This window comes from Anomaloglossus baeobatrachus, chromosome 12 (genome assembly GCF_048569485.1).
Source record: "Anomaloglossus baeobatrachus isolate aAnoBae1 chromosome 12, aAnoBae1.hap1, whole genome shotgun sequence".
NCBI lineage: Eukaryota > Metazoa > Chordata > Amphibia > Anura > Aromobatidae > Anomaloglossus > Anomaloglossus baeobatrachus.
The window spans coordinates 137,944,210-137,962,967 of NC_134364.1; the positions used below are offsets into that span (position 1 = coordinate 137,944,210).

At 50.8% G+C, this 18,758-nt stretch overlaps 1 protein-coding gene across 1 annotated transcript in view; it reads right to left on the reverse strand.

Moving 5' to 3' along the window:
• The window catches only part of LOC142257689 (ephrin-A3-like), a 134,384-nt gene extending 115,900 nt beyond the window's left edge, over positions 1-18,484 (reverse strand). The window contains exon 1 of the mRNA XM_075329824.1: positions 18,397-18,484. Within this exon, the coding sequence (XP_075185939.1) occupies positions 18,397-18,484 (88 nt within the window). The remainder of the gene's footprint in view (positions 1-18,396) is intronic.
• Positions 18,485-18,758: the final 274 nt, after the last annotated feature.

Here is an 18,758-nt window from a genome sequence, read left to right on the forward strand (position 1 = left end):
CACATGAAGAAGAGACATGTGAGGATTCTATAGAGCCGCGATCACATGAAGAACAGACAGGTGAGGATTATATAGAGCCGCGATCACATGAAGAAGAGACATGAGGATTATATAGAGCCACGATCACATGAAGAACAGACGTGTGAGGATTATATAGAGCCGCGATAACATGAAGAAGAGACGCGTGAGGATTATATAGAGCCGCGATAACATGAAGAGACGTGTGAGGATTATATAGAGCCGCGATCTCATGAAGAAGAGACGTGTGAGGATTATATAGAGCCGCGATCACATGAAGGACAGACGTGAGGATTATATAGAGCCGCGATCACATGAAGAACAGACGTGAGGATTATATAGAGCCGCGATCACATGAAGAAGAGACGTGTGAGGATTATATAAGGCCGCGATCACATGAAGAAGAGACGCATGAGGATTATATAGAGCCGCGATCACATGAATAAGAGACGTGTGAGGATTATATAGAGCCATGATCACATGAAGAACAGACGTGTGAGGATTATATAGAGCCGCGATAACATGAAGAAGAGACGCGTGAGGATTATATGGAGCCGCGATAACATGAAGAGACGTGTGAGGATTATATAGAGCCGCGATCACATGAAGAACAGACGTGTGAGGATTATATAGAGCCGCGATCACATGAAGAAGAGACATGTGAGGATTATATAGAGCCGCGATCACATGAAGAAGAGACGTGTGAGGATTATATAGAGCCGCGATCACATGAAGAAGAGACATGTGAGGATTATATAGAGCCGCGATCACATGAAGGACAGACGTGAGGATTATATAGAGCCGCGATCACATGAAGAAGAGACGTGTGAGGATTATATAGAGCCGCGATCACATGAAGAAGAGACGTGAGGATTATATAGAGCCGCGATCACATGAAGAACAGACGTGATGATTATATAGAGCCGAGATCACATCAAGAACAGACGTGTGAGGATTATATAGAGCCGCGATCACATGAAGAACAGACTTGAGGATTATATAGAGCCGCGATCACATGAAGGAGAGACGTGTGAGGATTATATAGAGCCGCGATCACATGAAGAGACGTGTGAGGATTATATAGAGCCACGATCACATGAAGAACAGACGTGTGAGGATTATATAGAGCCGCGATCACATGAAGAACAGACGTGAGGATTATATAGAGCCGCGATCACATGAAGAACAGACGTGAGGATTATATAGAGCCACAATCACATGAAGAACAGACGTGAGGATTATATAGAGCCGCGATCACATGAAGAACAGACGTGAGGATTATATAGAGCCACGATCACATGAAGAAGAGATGTGTGAGGATTATATAGAGCCGGGATCACATGAAGAACAGACGTGTGAGGATTATATAGAGCCGCGATCACATGAAGGACAGACGTGAGGATTATATAGAGCCGCGATCACATGAAGAAGAGACGTGTGAGGATTATATAGAGCCGCGATCACATGAAGAACAGACGTGAGGATTATATAGAGCCGCGATCACATGAAGAACAGACGTCTGAGGATTATATAGAGCCGCGATCACATGAAGAACAGACGTGAGGATTATATAGAGCCGCGATCACATGAAGAAGAGACGCATGAGGATTATATAGAGTCACGATCACATGAAGAAGAGACGCATGAGGATTATATAGAGCCGCGATCACATGAAGAACAGACGTGAGGATTATATAGAGCCGCGATCACATGAAGAACAGACATGTGAGGATTATATAGAGCCGCAATCACATGAAGAACAGACTTGAGGATTATATAGAGCCGCGATCACATGAAGAACAGACGTGAGGATTATATAGAGCCGCGATCAAATGAAGAACAGACGTGTGAGGATTATATAGAGCCGCGATAACATTAAGGACAGACGTGAGGATTATATAGAGCCGCGATCACATGAAGGACAGACGTGTGAGGATTATATAGAGCCGCGATCACATGAAGAGACATGTGAGGATTATATAGAGCCACGATCACATGAAGAACAGACGTGAGGATTATATAGAGCCGCGATCACATGAAGAACAGACGTGAGGATTATATAGAGCCGCGATCACATGAAGAAGAGACGCATGAGGATTATATAGAGCCGCGATAACATGAAGAGACGTGTGAGGATTATATAGAGCCGCGATCACATGAAGAAGAGACGTGTGAGGATTATATAGAGCCGCGATCACATGAAGAAGAGACGTGTGAGGATTATATAGAGCCGCGATCACATGAAGGACAGACGTGAGGATTATATAGAGCCGCGATCACATGAAGAAGAGACGTGTGAGGATTATATAGAGCCGCGATCACATGAATAACAGACGTGAGGATTATATAGAGCCGCGATCACATGAAGAACAGACGTCTGAGGATTATATAGAGCCGAGATCATATGAAGAACAGACGTGAGGATTATATAGAGCCGCGATCACATGAAGAAGAGACGCATGAGGATTATATAGAGCCGCGATCACATGAAGAACAGACGTGTGAGGATTATATAGAGCCGCGATCACATGAAGTACAGACGTGAGGATTACATAGAGCCGCAATCACATGAAGAAGAGACGTGAGGATTACATAGAGTCGCAATCACATGAAGAAGAGACGTGAGGATTATATAGAGCCACGATCACATGAAGAACAGACGTGAGGATTATATAGAGCCGCGATCACATGAAGAACAGACGTGAGGATTCTATAGAGCCACGATCACATGAAGAACAGACGTGAGGATTATATAGAGCCGCGATCACATGAAGAACAGACGTGTGAGGATTATATAGAGCCGCGATCACATGAAGGACAGACGTGTGAGGATTATATAGAGCCGCGATCACATGAAGAACAGACGTGTGAGGATTATATAGAGCCGCGATCACATAAAGAAGAGACGTGTGAGGATTATATAGAGCCGCGATCACATGAAGAACAGACGTGAGGATTATATAGAGCCACGATCACATGAAGAACAGACGTGAGGATTATATAGAGCCGCGATCACATGAAGAACAGACGTGAGGATTATATAGAGCCGCGATCACATGAAGAAGAGACGTGTGAGGATTATATAGAGCCGCGATCACATGAACAGACGTGAGGATTATATAGAGCCGCGATCACATGAAGAACAGACGTGTGAGGATTATATAGAGCCGCGATCACATGAAGAACAGACGTGTGAGGATTATATAGAGCCGCGATCACATGAAGAAGAGACGCATGAGGATTATATAGAGCCGCGATAACATGAAGAACAGACGTGTGAGGATTATATAGAGCCGCGATCACATGAAGAACAGACGTGTGAGGATTATATAGAGCCGCGATCACATGAAGAAGAGACATGTGAGGATTATATAGAGCCGCGATCACATGAACAGACGTGAGGATTATATAGAGCCGCGATAACATGAAGAAGAGACGCGTGAGGATTATATAGAGCCGCGATAACATGAAGAGACGTGTGAGGATTATATAGAGCCGCGATCACATGAAGAAGAGACGTGTGAGGATTATATAGAGCCGCGATCACATGAAGGACAGACGTGAGGATTATATAGAGCCGCGATCACATGAAGAAGAGACGTGTGAGGATTATATAGAGCCGCGATCACATGAAGAACAGACGTGAGGATTATATAGAGCCGCGATCACATGAAGAAGAGACGTGTGAGGATTATATAGAGCCGCGATCACATGAAGAACAGACGTGAGGATTATATAGAGCCGCGATCACATGAAGAACAGACGTCTGAGGATTATATAGAGCCGCGATCACATGAAGAACAGACGTGAGGATTATATAGAGCCGCGATCACATGAAGAAGAGACGCATGAGGATTATATAGAGCCACGATCACATGAAGAAGAGACGCATGAGGATTATATAGAGCCGCGATCACATGAAGAACAGACGTGAGGATTATATAGAGCCGCGATCACATAAAGAACAGACATGTGAGGATTATATAGAGCCGCAATCACATGAAGAACAGACTTGAGGATTATATAGAGCCGCGATCACATGAAGAACAGACGTGAGGATTATATAGAGCCGCGATCACATGAAGAACAGACGTGTGAGGATTATATAGAGCCGCGATAACATTAAGGACAGACGTGAGGATTATATAGAGCCGCGATCACATGAAGGACAGACGTGTGAGGATTATATAGAGCCACGATCACATGAAGAACAGACGTGAGGATTATATAGAGCCGCGATCACATGAAGAACAGAGGTGAGGATTATTTAGAGCCGCGATAACATGAAGAGACGTGTGAGGATTATATAGAGCCGCGATCACATGAAGAAGAGACGTGTGAGGATTATATAGAGCCGCGATCACATGAAGAAGAGACGTGTGAGGATTATATAGAGCCGCGATCACATGAAGGACAGACGTGAGGATTATATAGAGCCGCGATCACATGAAGAAGAGACGTGTGAGGATTATATAGAGCCGCGATCACATGAATAACAGACGTGAGGATTATATAGAGCCGCGATCACATGAAGAACAGACGTCTGAGGATTATATAGAGCCGCGATCACATGAAGAACAGACGTGAGGATTATATAGAGCCGCGATCACATGAAGAAGAGACGCATGAGGATTATATAGAGCCACGATCACATGAAGAAGAGACGCATGAGGATTATATAGAGCCGCGATCACATGAAGAACAGACGTGAGGATTATATAGAGCCGCGATCACATGAAGAACAGACGTGTGAGGATTATATAGAGCCGCGATAATATTAAGGACAGACGTGAGGATTATATAGAGCCGCGATCACATGAAGGACAGACGTGTGAGGATTATATAGAGCCGCGATCACATGAAGAGACATGTGAGGATTATATAGAGCCGCGATCACATGAAGAACAGACGTGAGGATTATATAGAGCCGCGATCACATGAAGAACAGACGTGAGGATTATATAGAGCCGCAATCACATGAAGAAGAGACGTGTGAGGATTATATAGAGCCACGATCACATGAAGAACAGACGTGTGAGGATTATATAGAGCCGCGATAACATGAAGAAGAGACGCGTGAGGATTATATAGAGCCGCGATAACATGAATAGACGTGTGAGGATTATATAGAGCCGCGGTTACATGAAGAAGAGACGTGTGAGGATTATATAGAGCCGCAATCACATGAAGAAGAGACGTGTGAGGATTATATAGAGCCGCAATCACATGAAGAAGAGACATGTGAGGATTATATAGAGCCGCGATCACATGAAGAACAGACGTGTGAGGATTATATAGAGCCGCAATCACATGAAGAAGAGACATGTGAGGATTATATAGAGCCGCGATCACATGAAGAACAGACGTGAGGATTATATAGAGCCGCGATCACATGAAGAACAGACGTGAGGATTATATAGAGCCACGATCACATGAAGAACAGACGTGAGGATTATATAGAGCCGCGATCACATGAAGAACAGACGTGAGGATTATATAGAGCCGCAATCACATGAAGAAGAGACGTGTGAGGATTATATAGAGCCACGATCACATGAAGAACAGACGTGTGAGGATTATATAGAGCCGCGATAACATGAAGAAGAGACGCGTGAGGATTATATAGAGCCGCGATAACATGAATAGACGTGTGAGGATTATATAGAGCCGCGGTTACATGAAGAAGAGACGTGTGAGGATTATATAGAGCCGCGATCACATGAAGAAGAGACGTGTGAGGATTATATAGAGCCGCAATCACATGAAGAAGAGACATGTGAGGATTATATAGAGCCGCGATCACATGAAGAACAGACGTGTGAGGATTATATAGAGCCGCAATCACATGAAGAAGAGACATGTGAGGATTATATAGAGCCGCGATCACATGAAGAACAGACGTGAGGATTATATAGAGCCGCGATCACATGAAGAACAGACGTGAGGATTATATAGAGCCGCGATCACATGAAGAAGAGACGTGTGAGGATTATATAGAGCCGCGATCACATGAAGAAGAGATGTGTAAGGATTATATAGAGCCGCGATCACATGAAGAAGAGACATGTGAGGATTATATAGAGCCGCGATCACATGAAGAAGAGACGTGTGAGGATTATATAGAGCCACGATCACATGAAGAACAGACGCGTGAGGATTATATAGAGCCGCGATCACATGAAGGACAGACGTGAGGATTATATAGAGCCGCGATCACATGAAGAACAGACGTGTGAGGATTATATAGAGCCGCGATCACATGAAGAAGAGACATGTGAGGATTATATAGAGCCGCGATCACATGAAGAACAGACGTGAGGATTATATAGAGCCGCGATCACATGAAGAAGAGACGTGTGAGGATTATATAGAGCCACGATCACATGAAGAAGAGATGTGTAAGGATTATATAGAGCCACGATCACATGAAGAACAGACGTGTGAGGATTATATAGAGCCGCGATCACATGAAGAAGAGACGTGTGAGGATTATATAGAGCCACGATCACATGAAGAAGAGATGTGTAAGGATTATATAGAGCCGCGATCACATGAAGAAGAGACATGTGAGGATTATATAGAGCCGCGATCACATGAAGAAGAGACGTGTGAGGATTATATAGAGCCACGATCACATGAAGAACAGACGCGTGAGGATTATATAGAGCCGCGATAACATGAAGAGACGTGTGAGGATTATATAGAGCCGCGATCACATGAAGAAGAGACGTGTGAGGATTATATAGAGCCGCGATCACATGAAGAAGAGACATGTGAGGATTATATAGAGCCGCGATCACATGAAGAACAGACGTGAGGATTATATAGAGCCGCGATCACATGAAGAACAGACAAGAGGATTATATAGAGCCGCGATCACATGAAGAACAGACGTGTGAGGATTATATAGAGCCGCGATCACATGAAGAACAGACTTGAGGATTATATAGAGCCGCGATCACATGAAGGAGAGACGTGTGAGGATTATATAGAGCCGCGATCACATGAAGAGACGTGTGAGGATTATATAGAGCCACGATCACATGAAGAACAGACGTGTGAGGATTATATAGAGCCGCGATCACATGAAGAACAGACGTGAGGATTATATAGAGCCGCGATCACATGAAGAACAGACGTGAGGATTATATAGAGCCACGATCACATGAAGAACAGACGTGAGGATTATATAGAGCCGCGATCACATGAAGAACAGACGTGTGAGGATTATATAGAGCCACGATCACATGAAGAACAGACGTGTGAGGATTATATAGAGCCGCGATCACATGAAGAACAGACGTGTGAGGATTATATAGAGCCGCGATCACATGAAGAAGAGACGCATGAGGATTATATAGAGCTGCGATAACATGAAGAACAGACGTGTGAGGATTATATAGAGCCGAGATCACATGAAGAACAGACGTGTGAGGATTATATAGAGCCGCGATCACATGAAGAACAGACGTGAGGATTATATAGAGCCGCGATCACATGAAGAAGAGACATGTGAGGATTCTATAGAGCCGCGATCACATGAAGAACAGACGTGTGAGGATTATATAGAGCCGCGATCACATGAAGAAGAGACATGAGGATTATATAGAGCCACGATCACATGAAGAACAGACGTGTGAGGATTATATAGAGCCGCGATAACATGAAGAAGAGACGCGTGAGGATTATATAGAGCCGCGATAACATGAAGAGACGTGTGAGGATTATATAGAGCCGCGATCTCATGAAGAAGAGATGTGTGAGGATTATATAGAGCCGCGATCACATGAAGGACAGACGTGAGGATTATATAGAGCCGCGATCACATGAAGAACAGACGTGAGGATTATATAGAGCCGCGATCACATGAAGAAGAGACGTGTGAGGATTATATAAGGCCGCGATCACATGAAGAAGAGACGCATGAGGATTATATAGAGCCGCGATCACATGAAGAAGAGACGTGTGAGGATTATATAGAGCCATGATCACATGAAGAACAGACGTGTGAGGATTATATAGAGCCGCGATAACATGAAGAAGAGACGCGTGAGGATTATATGGAGCCGCGATAACATGAAGAGACATGTGAGGATTATATAGAGCCGCGATCACATGAAGAAGAGACGTGTGAGGATTATATAGAGCCGCGATCACATGAAGAAGAGACATGTGAGGATTATATAGAGCCGCGATCACATGAAGGACAGACGTGAGGATTATATAGAGCCGCGATCACATGAAGAAGAGACGTGTGAGGATTATATAGAGCCGCGATCACATGAAGAAGAGACGTGAGGATTATATAGAGCCGCGATCACATGAAGAACAGACGTGATGATTATATAGAGCCGAGATCACATCAAGAACAGACGTGTGAGGATTATATAGAGCCGCGATCACATGAAGAACAGACTTGAGGATTATATAGAGCCGCGATCACATGAAGGAGAGACGTGTGAGGATTATATAGAGCCGCGATCACATGAAGAGACGTGTGAGGATTATATAGAGCCACGATCACATGAAGAACAGACGTGTGAGGATTATATAGAGCCGCGATCACATGAAGAACAGACGTGAGGATTATATAGAGCCGCGATCACATGAAGAACAGACGTGAGGATTATATAGAGCCACAATCACATGAAGAACAGACGTGAGGATTATATAGAGCCGCGATCACATGAAGAACAGACGTGAGGATTATATAGAGCCACGATCACATGAAGAAGAGATGTGTGAGGATTATATAGAGCCGCGATCACATGAAGGATAGACGTGTGAGGATTATATAGAGCTGCGATCACATGAAGAACAGACGTGAGGATTATATAGAGCCGCGATTACATGAAGAACAGACGTGTGAGGATTATATAGAGCCACGATCACATGAAGAACAGACGTGTGAGGATTATATAGAGCCGCGATCACATGAAGAGACGTGTGAGGATTATATAGAGCCGCGATCACATGAAGAAGAGACGCATGAGGATTATATAGAGCCGCGATAACATGAAGAACAGACGTGTGAGGATTATATAGAGCCGCGATCACATGAAGAACAGACGTGTGAGGATTATATAGAGCCGCGATCACATGAAGAACAGACGTGAGGATTATATAGAGCCGCGATCACATGAAGAAGAGACATGTGAGGATTATATAGAGCCGCGATCACATGAACAGACGTGAGGATTATATAGAGCCGCGATCACATGAAGAAGAGACGTGAGGATTATATAGAGCCACGATCACATGAAGAACAGACGTGTGAGGATTATATAGAGCCGCGATAACATGAAGAAGAGACGCGTGAGGATTATATAGAGCCGCGATAACATGAAGAGACGTGTGAGGATTATATAGAGCCGCGATCACATGAAGAAGAGACATGTGAGGATTATATAGAGCCGCGATCACATGAAGGACAGACGTGAGGATTATATAGAGCCGCGATCACATGAAGAAGAGACGTGTGAGGATTATATAGAGCCGCGATCACATGAAGAACAGACGTGAGGATTATATAGAGCCGCGATCACATGAAGAACAGACGTGTGAGGATTATATAGAGCCGCGATCACATGAAGAACAGACGTGAGGATTATATAGAGCCGCGATCACATGAAGAAGAGACGCATGAGGATTATATAGAGCCATGATCACATGAAGAAGAGACGCATGAGGATTATATAGAGCCGCGATCACATGAAGAACAGACGTGAGGATTATATAGAGCCACGATCACATGAAGAACAGACGTGTGAGGATTATATAGAGCTGCAATCACATGAAGAACAGACTTGAGGATTATATAGAGCCGCGATCACATGAAGAACAGACGTGTGAGGATTATATAGAGCCGCGATCACATGAAGGACAGACGTGAGGATTATATAGAGCCGCGATCACATGAAGGACAGACGTGTGAGGATTATATAGAGCCGCGATCACATGAAGAACAGACTTGAGGATTATATAGAGCCGCGATCACATGAAGAGACGTGAGGATTATATAGAGCCACGATCACATGAAGAACAGACGTGTGAGGATTATATAGAGCCGCGATCACATGAAGAACAGACGTGAGGATTATATAGAGCCGTCATCACATGAAGAACAGACGTGTGAGGATTATATAGAGCCGCGATCACATGAAGGACAGACGTGAGGAATATATAGAGCCGCGATCACATGAAGAGACGTGAGGATTATATAGAGCCACGATCACATGAAGAACAGACGTGTGAGGATTATATAGAGCTGCGATCACATGAAGAACAGACGTGTGAGGATTATATAGAGCCGCGATCACATGAAGAACAGACGTGTGAGGATTATATAGAGCCGCGATCACATGAAGTACAGACGTGAGGATTACATAGAGCCGCAATCACATGAAGAAGAGACGTGAGGATTACATAGAGCCGCAATCACATGAAGAAGAGACGTGAGGATTATATAGAGCCGCGATCACATGAAGAACAGACGTGAGGATTATATAGAGCCGCGATCACATTAGGAGACGCGTGAGGATTATATAGAGCCGCGATCACATGAAGAACAGACGTGAGGATTATATAGAGCTGCAATCACATTAGGAGACGCGTGAGGATTATATAGAGCCGCGATCACATGAAGAACAGACGTGTGAGGATTATATAAAGCCGCGATCACATGAAGAACAGACTTGAGGATTATATATAGCCGCGATCACATGAAGGAGAGACGTGTGAGGATTATATAGAGCCGCGATCACATGAAGAGACGTGTGAGGATTATATAGAGCCACGATCACATGAAGAACAGACGTGTGAGGATTATATAGAGCCGCGATCACATGAAGAACAGACGTGAGGATTATATAGAGCCGCGATCACATGAAGAACAGACGTGAGGATTATATAGAGCCACGATCACATGAAGAACAGACGTGAGGATTATATAGAGCCGCAATCACATGAAGAAGAGATGTGAGGATTATATAGAGCCGCGATCACATGAAGAACAGACGTGAGGATTATATAGAGCCGCGATCACATGAAGAACAGACGTGGGAGGATTATATAGAGCCACGATCACATGAAGAACAGACGTGTGAGGATTATATAGAGCCGCGATCACATGAAGAAGAGACGCATGAGGATTATATAGAGCCGCGATAACATGAAGAACAGACGTGAGGATTATATAGAGCCGCGATCACATGAAGAGATGTGAGGAGAAACCAGTCTATCAACACCAGGACCAGCGCCTAATACAACCCCCCATCATCAGCCCCCACACAGCGCTCCTGCCCTAATATACCCCCAACCCACATCATCAGCCCCCTCACAGCGCTCCTGCCCTAATACACCCCCAACCCCCATCATCAGCCCCCACACAGCGCTCCTGCCCTAATATACCCCCAACCCCCATCATCAGCCCCCACACAGCGCTCCTGCCCTAATACACCCCCAACCCCCATCATCAGCCCCCTCACAGCGCTCCTGCCCTAATACACCCCCACCCCATCATCAGCCCCCACACAGCGCTGCTGCCCTAATACACCAACCCCCCATCAGCCCCCACACAGCGCTCCTGCCCTAATACACCAACCCCCCCATCAGCCCCCACACAGCGCTCCTGCCCTAATACACCCCATCCCCATCAGCCCCCACACAACGCTCCTGCCCTAATACACGCCCACCCCCATCATCAGCCCTCACACAGCGCTCCTGCCCTAATACACCCCCACCCCCATCATCAGCCCCCACACAGCGCTCCTGCCCTAATACACCAACCCCCATCATCAACCCCCACACAGCGCTCCTGCCCTAATACACCCCCACCCCCATCATCAGCCCCCACACAGCGCTCCTGCCCTAATACACCCCCACCCCCATCATCAGCCCCCACACAGCGCTCCTGCCCTAATACACCAACCCCCCATCATCAGCCCCCACACAGCGCTTCTGCCCTAATACACCCCCATCACCAGCCCCCACACAGAGCTCCTGCCCTAATACACCCCCATCATCAGCCCCAACACAGCGCTCCTGCCCTAAAACACCCCCACACAGCGCTCCTGCCCTAAAACATCACCACCCCCCATCATCAACCCCCACACAGCGCTCCTGCCCTAATACACCACCACCCCCCATCAGCCCCCACACAGCGCTCCTGCCCTAATACACCACCCCCCATCATCAGCCCCCACACAGCGCTCCTGCCCTAATACACCACCCCATCATCAGCCCCCACACAGCGCTCCTGCCCTAATACACCCCCATCATCAGCCCCCACACGCCGCTCCTGCCCTAATACACCACCATCCCCCATCATCAGCCCCCACAGGGCGCTCCTGCCCTAATGCACCACCATCCCCCATTATCAGCCCCCACAGGGCGCTCCTGCCCTAATATACCACCACCACCCCATCATCAGCCCCACACAGCGCTCCTGCCCTAATACACCCCCACCCCCATCATCAGCCCCCACACGGCGCTCCTGCCCTAATACACCACCACCCCCCATCATCAGCCCCCACACGGCGCTCCTGCCCTAATATACCACCACCCCCATCATCAGCCCCCACACGGCGCTCCTGCCCTAATACACCCCCACCCCCATCATCAGCCCCCACACAGCGCTCCTGCCCTAATACACCACCACCCCCATCAGCCCCACACAGCGCTCCTGCCCTAATACACCCCCACCCCCCATCAGCCCCACACAGCGCTCCTGCCCTAATACACCCCCACCCCCCATCATCAGCCCCCACACAGCGCTCCTGCCCTAATACACCCCCAACCCCATCAGCCTCAACACAACGCTCCAGCCCTAATACACCCCCACCCCCATCATCAGCCCCCACACGGCGCTCCTGGCCTAATACACCCCCACCCCCCCATCAGCCCCCACACAGCACTCATGCCCCAATACACCCCCATGCAGCGATCTTGCCCTAATACACCCCCACCCCCCCATCATTAGCCCCCACACAGCGCTCTTGCCCTAATACACCCCCACCCCCCCATCATTAGCCCCCACACAGCGCTCTTGCCCTAATACACCACCACCCCTATCATCAGCCCCCACACGGCGGGGGGGATTGAGATGGAGGAGGAGATGGGGATATATACAAAGAGGAGGATGAGGAGGAGGAGAGTACAGGGATATGTACGAGGAAGAGGAGGATAGGAGGGGGATCTCTACGGGCCGCTGGAGAGGATGAGGGATCTTTATGAGGGTGGAGGAGACGAAGGAGGGGGAGCTATATGGGGCAGCGACGAAGAGAAATCTATACAGGGGCAAAGGAGAGAGGGGGATTTATACAGTGGAGATGGGGAGCTGTGCAGGGCAGTGGAGGATCCGTGCGGGAGAAGCAGAAAGGAGAGGAGGGGGAAGCGTGCGGGGCCCGAGGAGAGGGCAACCTGCATAGGGGCGGAGCAGAGGGCAACCTGCATAGGGGCGGAGCAGAGGGCCACCTGCATAGGGGCGGAGCAGAGGGCAACCTGTATAGGGGCGGAGCAGAGGGCAACCTGTATAGGGGCGGAGCAGAGGGCAACCTGCATAGGGGCGGAGGAGAGGGCAACCTGCATAGGGGCGGAGCAGAGGGCAACCTGCATAGGGGCGGAGCAGAGGGCAACCTGCATAGGGGCGGAGCAGAGGGCAACCTGCATAGGGGCGGAGCAGAGGGCAACCTGCATAGGGGGCGGAGCAGACGGCAACCTGCAAAGGGGGCGGAGCAGAGGGCAACCTGCATAGGGGCGGAGCAGAGGGCAACCTGCATAGGGGGCGGAGCAGAGGGCAACCTGCATAGGGGGCGGAGCAGAGGGCAACCTGCATAGGGGCGGAGCAGAGGGCAACCTGCATGGGCGCGGAGCAGAGGGCAAACTGCATAGGGGCGGAGCAGAGGGCAACCTGCATAGGGGCGGAGCAGAGGGCAACCTACATAGGGGCGGAGCAGAGGGCAACCTGCATAGGGGCGGAGCAGAGGGCAACCTGCATAGGGGCGGAGCAGAGGGCAACCTGCATAGGGGAGGAGCAGAGGGCAACCTGAATAGGGGCGGAGCAGAGGGCAACCTGCATAGGGGCGGAGCAGAGGGCAACCTGCATAGGGGCGGAGCAGAGGGCAACCTGCATAGGGGCGGAGCAAAGGGCAACCTGCATAGGGGCGGAGGAGAGGGCAACCTGCATAGGGGCTGAGGAGAGGACAACCTGCATAGGGGCGGAGGAGAGGGCAACCTGCATAGGGGCGGAGGAGAGGACAACCTGCATAGGGGCGGAGGAGAGTGCAACCTGCATAGGGGCGGAGCAGAGGGCAACCTGCATAGGGGCGGAGCAAAGGGCAACCTGCATAGGGGCGGAGGAGAGGGCAACCTGCATAGGGGCTGAGGAGAGGACAACCTGCATAGGGGCAGAGGAGAGGGCAACCTGCATAGGGGCGGAGGAGAGGGCAACCTGCATAGGGGCGGAGCAGAGGGCAACCTGCATAGGGGCGGAGCAGAGGGCAACCTGCATAGGGGCGGAGGAGAGGACAACCTGCATAGGGGCGGAGCAGAGGGCAACCTGCATGGGGGCGGAGCAGAGGGCAAACTGCATAGGGGCGGAGCAGAGGGCAACCTGCATAGGGGCTGAGGAGAGGACAACCTGCATAGGGGCGGAGGAGAGGGCAACCTGCATAGGGGCGGAGCAGAGGGCAACCTGCATGGGGACGGAGCAGAGGGCAAACTGCATAGGGGCGGAGCAGAGGGCAACCTGCATAGGGGCAGAGCAGAGGGCAACCTGCATAGGGGCGGAGCAGAGGGCAACCTGCATAGGGGCGGAGCAGAGGGCAACCTGCATAGGGGCGGAGCAGAGGGCAACCTGCATAGGGGCGGAGCAGAGGGCAACCTGAATAGGGGCGGAGCAAAGGGCAACCTGCATAGGGGCGGAGCAGAGGGCAACCTGCATAGGGGCGGAGCAGAGGGCAACCTGCATAGGAGCGGAGCAAAGGGCAACCTGCATAGGGGCGGAGGAGAGGGCAACCTGCATAGGGGCTGAGGAGAGGACAACCTGCATAGGGGCGGAGGAGAGGGCAACCTGCATAGGGGCGGAGGAGAGGACAACCTGCATAGGGGCGGAGGAGAGGTCAACCTGCATAGGGGCGGAGGAGAGGGCAACCTGTATAGGGGCGGAGGAGAGGACAACCTGCATAGGGGCGGAGCAGAGGGCAACCTGCATAGGGGCGGAGCAGAGGGCAACCTGCATAGGGGCGGAGCAAAGGGCAACCTGCATAGGGGCGGAGGAGAGGGCAACCTGCATAGGGGCTGAGGAGAGGACAACCTGCATAGGGGCGGAGGAGAGGGCAACCTGCATAGGGGCGGAGGAGAGGACAACCTGCATAGGGGCGGAGGAGAGTGCAACCTGCATAGGGGCGGAGCAGAGGGCAACCTGCATAGGGGCGGAGCAAAGGGCAACCTGCATAGGGGCGGAGGAGAGGGCAACCTGCATAGGGGCTGAGGAGAGGACAACCTGCATAGGGGCAGAGGAGAGGGCAACCTGCATAGGGGCGGAGGAGAGGGCAACCTGCATAGGGGCGGAGCAGAGGGCAACCTGCATAGGGGCGGAGCAGAGGGCAACCTGCATAGGGGCGGAGGAGAGGACAACCTGCATAGGGGCGGAGCAGAGGGCAACCTGCATGGGGGCGGAGCAGAGGGCAAACTGCATAGGGGCGGAGCAGAGGGCAACCTGCATAGGGGCTGAGGAGAGGACAACCTGCATAGGGGCGGAGGAGAGGGCAACCTGCATAGGGGCGGAGCAGAGGGCAACCTGCATGGGGACGGAGCAGAGGGCAAACTGCATAGGGGCGGAGCAGAGGGCAACCTGCATAGGGGCAGAGCAGAGGGCAACCTGCATAGGGGCGGAGCAGAGGGCAACCTGCATAGGGGCGGAGCAGAGGGCAACCTGCATAGGGGCGGAGCAGAGGGCAACCTGCATAGGGGCGGAGCAGAGGGCAACCTGAATAGGGGCGGAGCAAAGGGCAACCTGCATAGGGGCGGAGCAGAGGGCAACCTGCATAGGGGCGGAGCAGAGGGCAACCTGCATAGGAGCGGAGCAAAGGGCAACCTGCATAGGGGCGGAGGAGAGGGCAACCTGCATAGGGGCTGAGGAGAGGACAACCTGCATAGGGGCGGAGGAGAGGGCAACCTGCATAGGGGCGGAGGAGAGGACAACCTGCATAGGGGCGGAGGAGAGGTCAACCTGCATAGGGGCGGAGGAGAGGGCAACCTGTATAGGGGCGGAGGAGAGGACAACCTGCATAGGGGCGGAGCAGAGGTCAACCTGTATGGGGCGGAGCAGAGGTCAACCTGTATAGGGGCGGAGCAGAGGTCAACCTGTATAGGGGCGGAGGAGAGCACAACCTGTATAGGGGCGGAGGAGAGGACAACCTGTATAGGGGCGGAGGAGAGGACAACCTGTATAGGGGCGGAGGAGAGGACAACCTGTATAGGGGCGGAGGAGAGGACAACCTGTATAGGGGCGGAGGAGAGGACAACCTGTATAGGTGCGGAGGAGAGGACAACCTGTATAGGGGCGGAGGAGAGGACAACCTGTATAGGGGCGGAGGAGAGGACAACCTGTATAGGGGCGGAGGAGAGGACAACCTGTATAGGGGCGGAGGAGAGGACAACCTGTATAGGGGCGGAGGAGAGGACAACCTGTATAGGGGCGGAGGAGAGGACAACCTGCATAGGGGCGGAGGAGAGGACAACCTGTATAGGGGCGGAGGAGAGGACAACCTGTATAGGGGCGGAGGAGAGGACAACCTGTATAGGGGCGGAGGAGAGGACAACCTGTATAGGGGCGGAGGAGAGGACAACCTGTATAGGGGCGGAGGAGAGGACAACCTGCATAGGGGCGGAAGAAGGGCAACCTGTATAGGGGCGGAGGAGAGGACAACCTGCATAGGGGCGGAGGAGAGGACAACCTGTATAGGGGCGGAGGAGAGGACAACCTGCATAGGGGCGGAGGAGAGGACAACCTGTATAGGGGCGGAGGAGAGGACAACCTGTATAGGGGCGGAGGAGAGGACAACCTGTATAGGGGCGGAGGAGAGGACAACCTGCATAAGGGCGGAGGAGAGGACAACCTGCATATGGGCGGAGGAGAGGACAACCTGCATAGGGGCGGAGGAGAGGACAACCTGCATAGGGGCGGAGGAGAGGACAACCTGCATAGGGGCGGAGGAGAGGACAACCTGCATAGGGGCGGAGGAGAGGACAACCTGCATAGGGGCGGAGGAGAGGACAACCTGTATAGGGGCGGAGGAGAGGACAACCTGTTTTAGGCCACGCCCCCTAACCACACCCATTTCACAGTCACGCCCATATCCACTCCCCATCCACACCAAACCAATTTTTTCCCCCTCTAATGGTGCAGGAGACGTCCGGTCACTGCGGGGTCTCTGTATACTGTATATATGACCCCTGTAATGATACAGGAGACGTCCGATCACTGCGGGGTCTCTGTATACTGTATATGTGACCCCTGTAATGGTGCAGGAGACGTCCGGTCACTGCGGGGTCTCTGTATACTGTATATGTGACCCCTGTAATGGTGCAGGAGACGTCCGGTCACTGCGGGGTCTCTGTATACTGTATATGTGACCCCTGTAATGGTGCAGGAGACGTCCGGTCACTGCGGGGTCTCTGTATACTGTATATGTGACCCCTGTAATGGTGCAGGAGACGTCCGGTCACTGCGGGGTCTCTGTATACTGTATATGTGACCCCTGTAATGGTGCAGGAGACGTCCGGTCACTGCGGGGTCTCTGTATACTGTATATGTGACCCCTGTAATGGTGCAGGAGACGTCCGGTCACTGCGGGGTCTCTGTATACTGTATATGTGACCCCTGTAATGGTGCAGGAGACGTCCGGTCACTGCGGGGTCTCTGTATACTGTATATGTGACCCCTGTAATGGTGCAGGAGACGTCCGGTCACTGCGGGGTCTCTGTATACTGTATATGTGCCCCAGTAATGGTGCAGGAGACGTCCGGTCACTGCGGGGTCTCTGTATACTGTATATGTGACCCCTGTAATGGTGCAGGAGACGTCCGGTCACTGCGGGGTCTCTGTATACTGTATATGTGACCCCTGTAATGGTGCAGGAGACGTCCCGTCACTGCGGGGTCTCTGTATACTGTATATGTGCCCCAGTAATGGTGCAGGAGACGTCCGGTCACTGCGGGGTCTCTGTATACTGTATATGTGACCCCTGTAATGGTGCAGGAGACGTCCGGTCACTGCGGGGTCTCTGTATACTGTATATGTGACCCCTGTAATGGTGTAGCAGGAGTATACTTTGGGGGTTTGCTTTTTTTTGGTTTTGCTTGTTTCTCTCGTACATTTGACCCCTTCATGTAAGGTCTTATGTTGTGGGCTTGCGGTGAGATCAGTGTCCGCCTCCTTGTCTTCCTCGCCCACGGTTTCCATGATGGGATGTTATTATGGGTGTCATGGATCTGTGTGAATAACCTGCTGTCCATTCGCTGACAACTTGTGAGCGTAGGGTGGGCAATTAATTCCAGAGAAAACCTCATGTAATGTTGCGGCTGTGCCCATAGGTCACTCCACACGTATGCGCGGTCATCCATTTTTGCACTGCGGTCACTCATGGTAGCATAAAGCCCACTATAACCACTTAACTTACCATTAATAAAGAATAAATACTCAGACACATGACATTTGGATAAAAATGGCCGTGGTG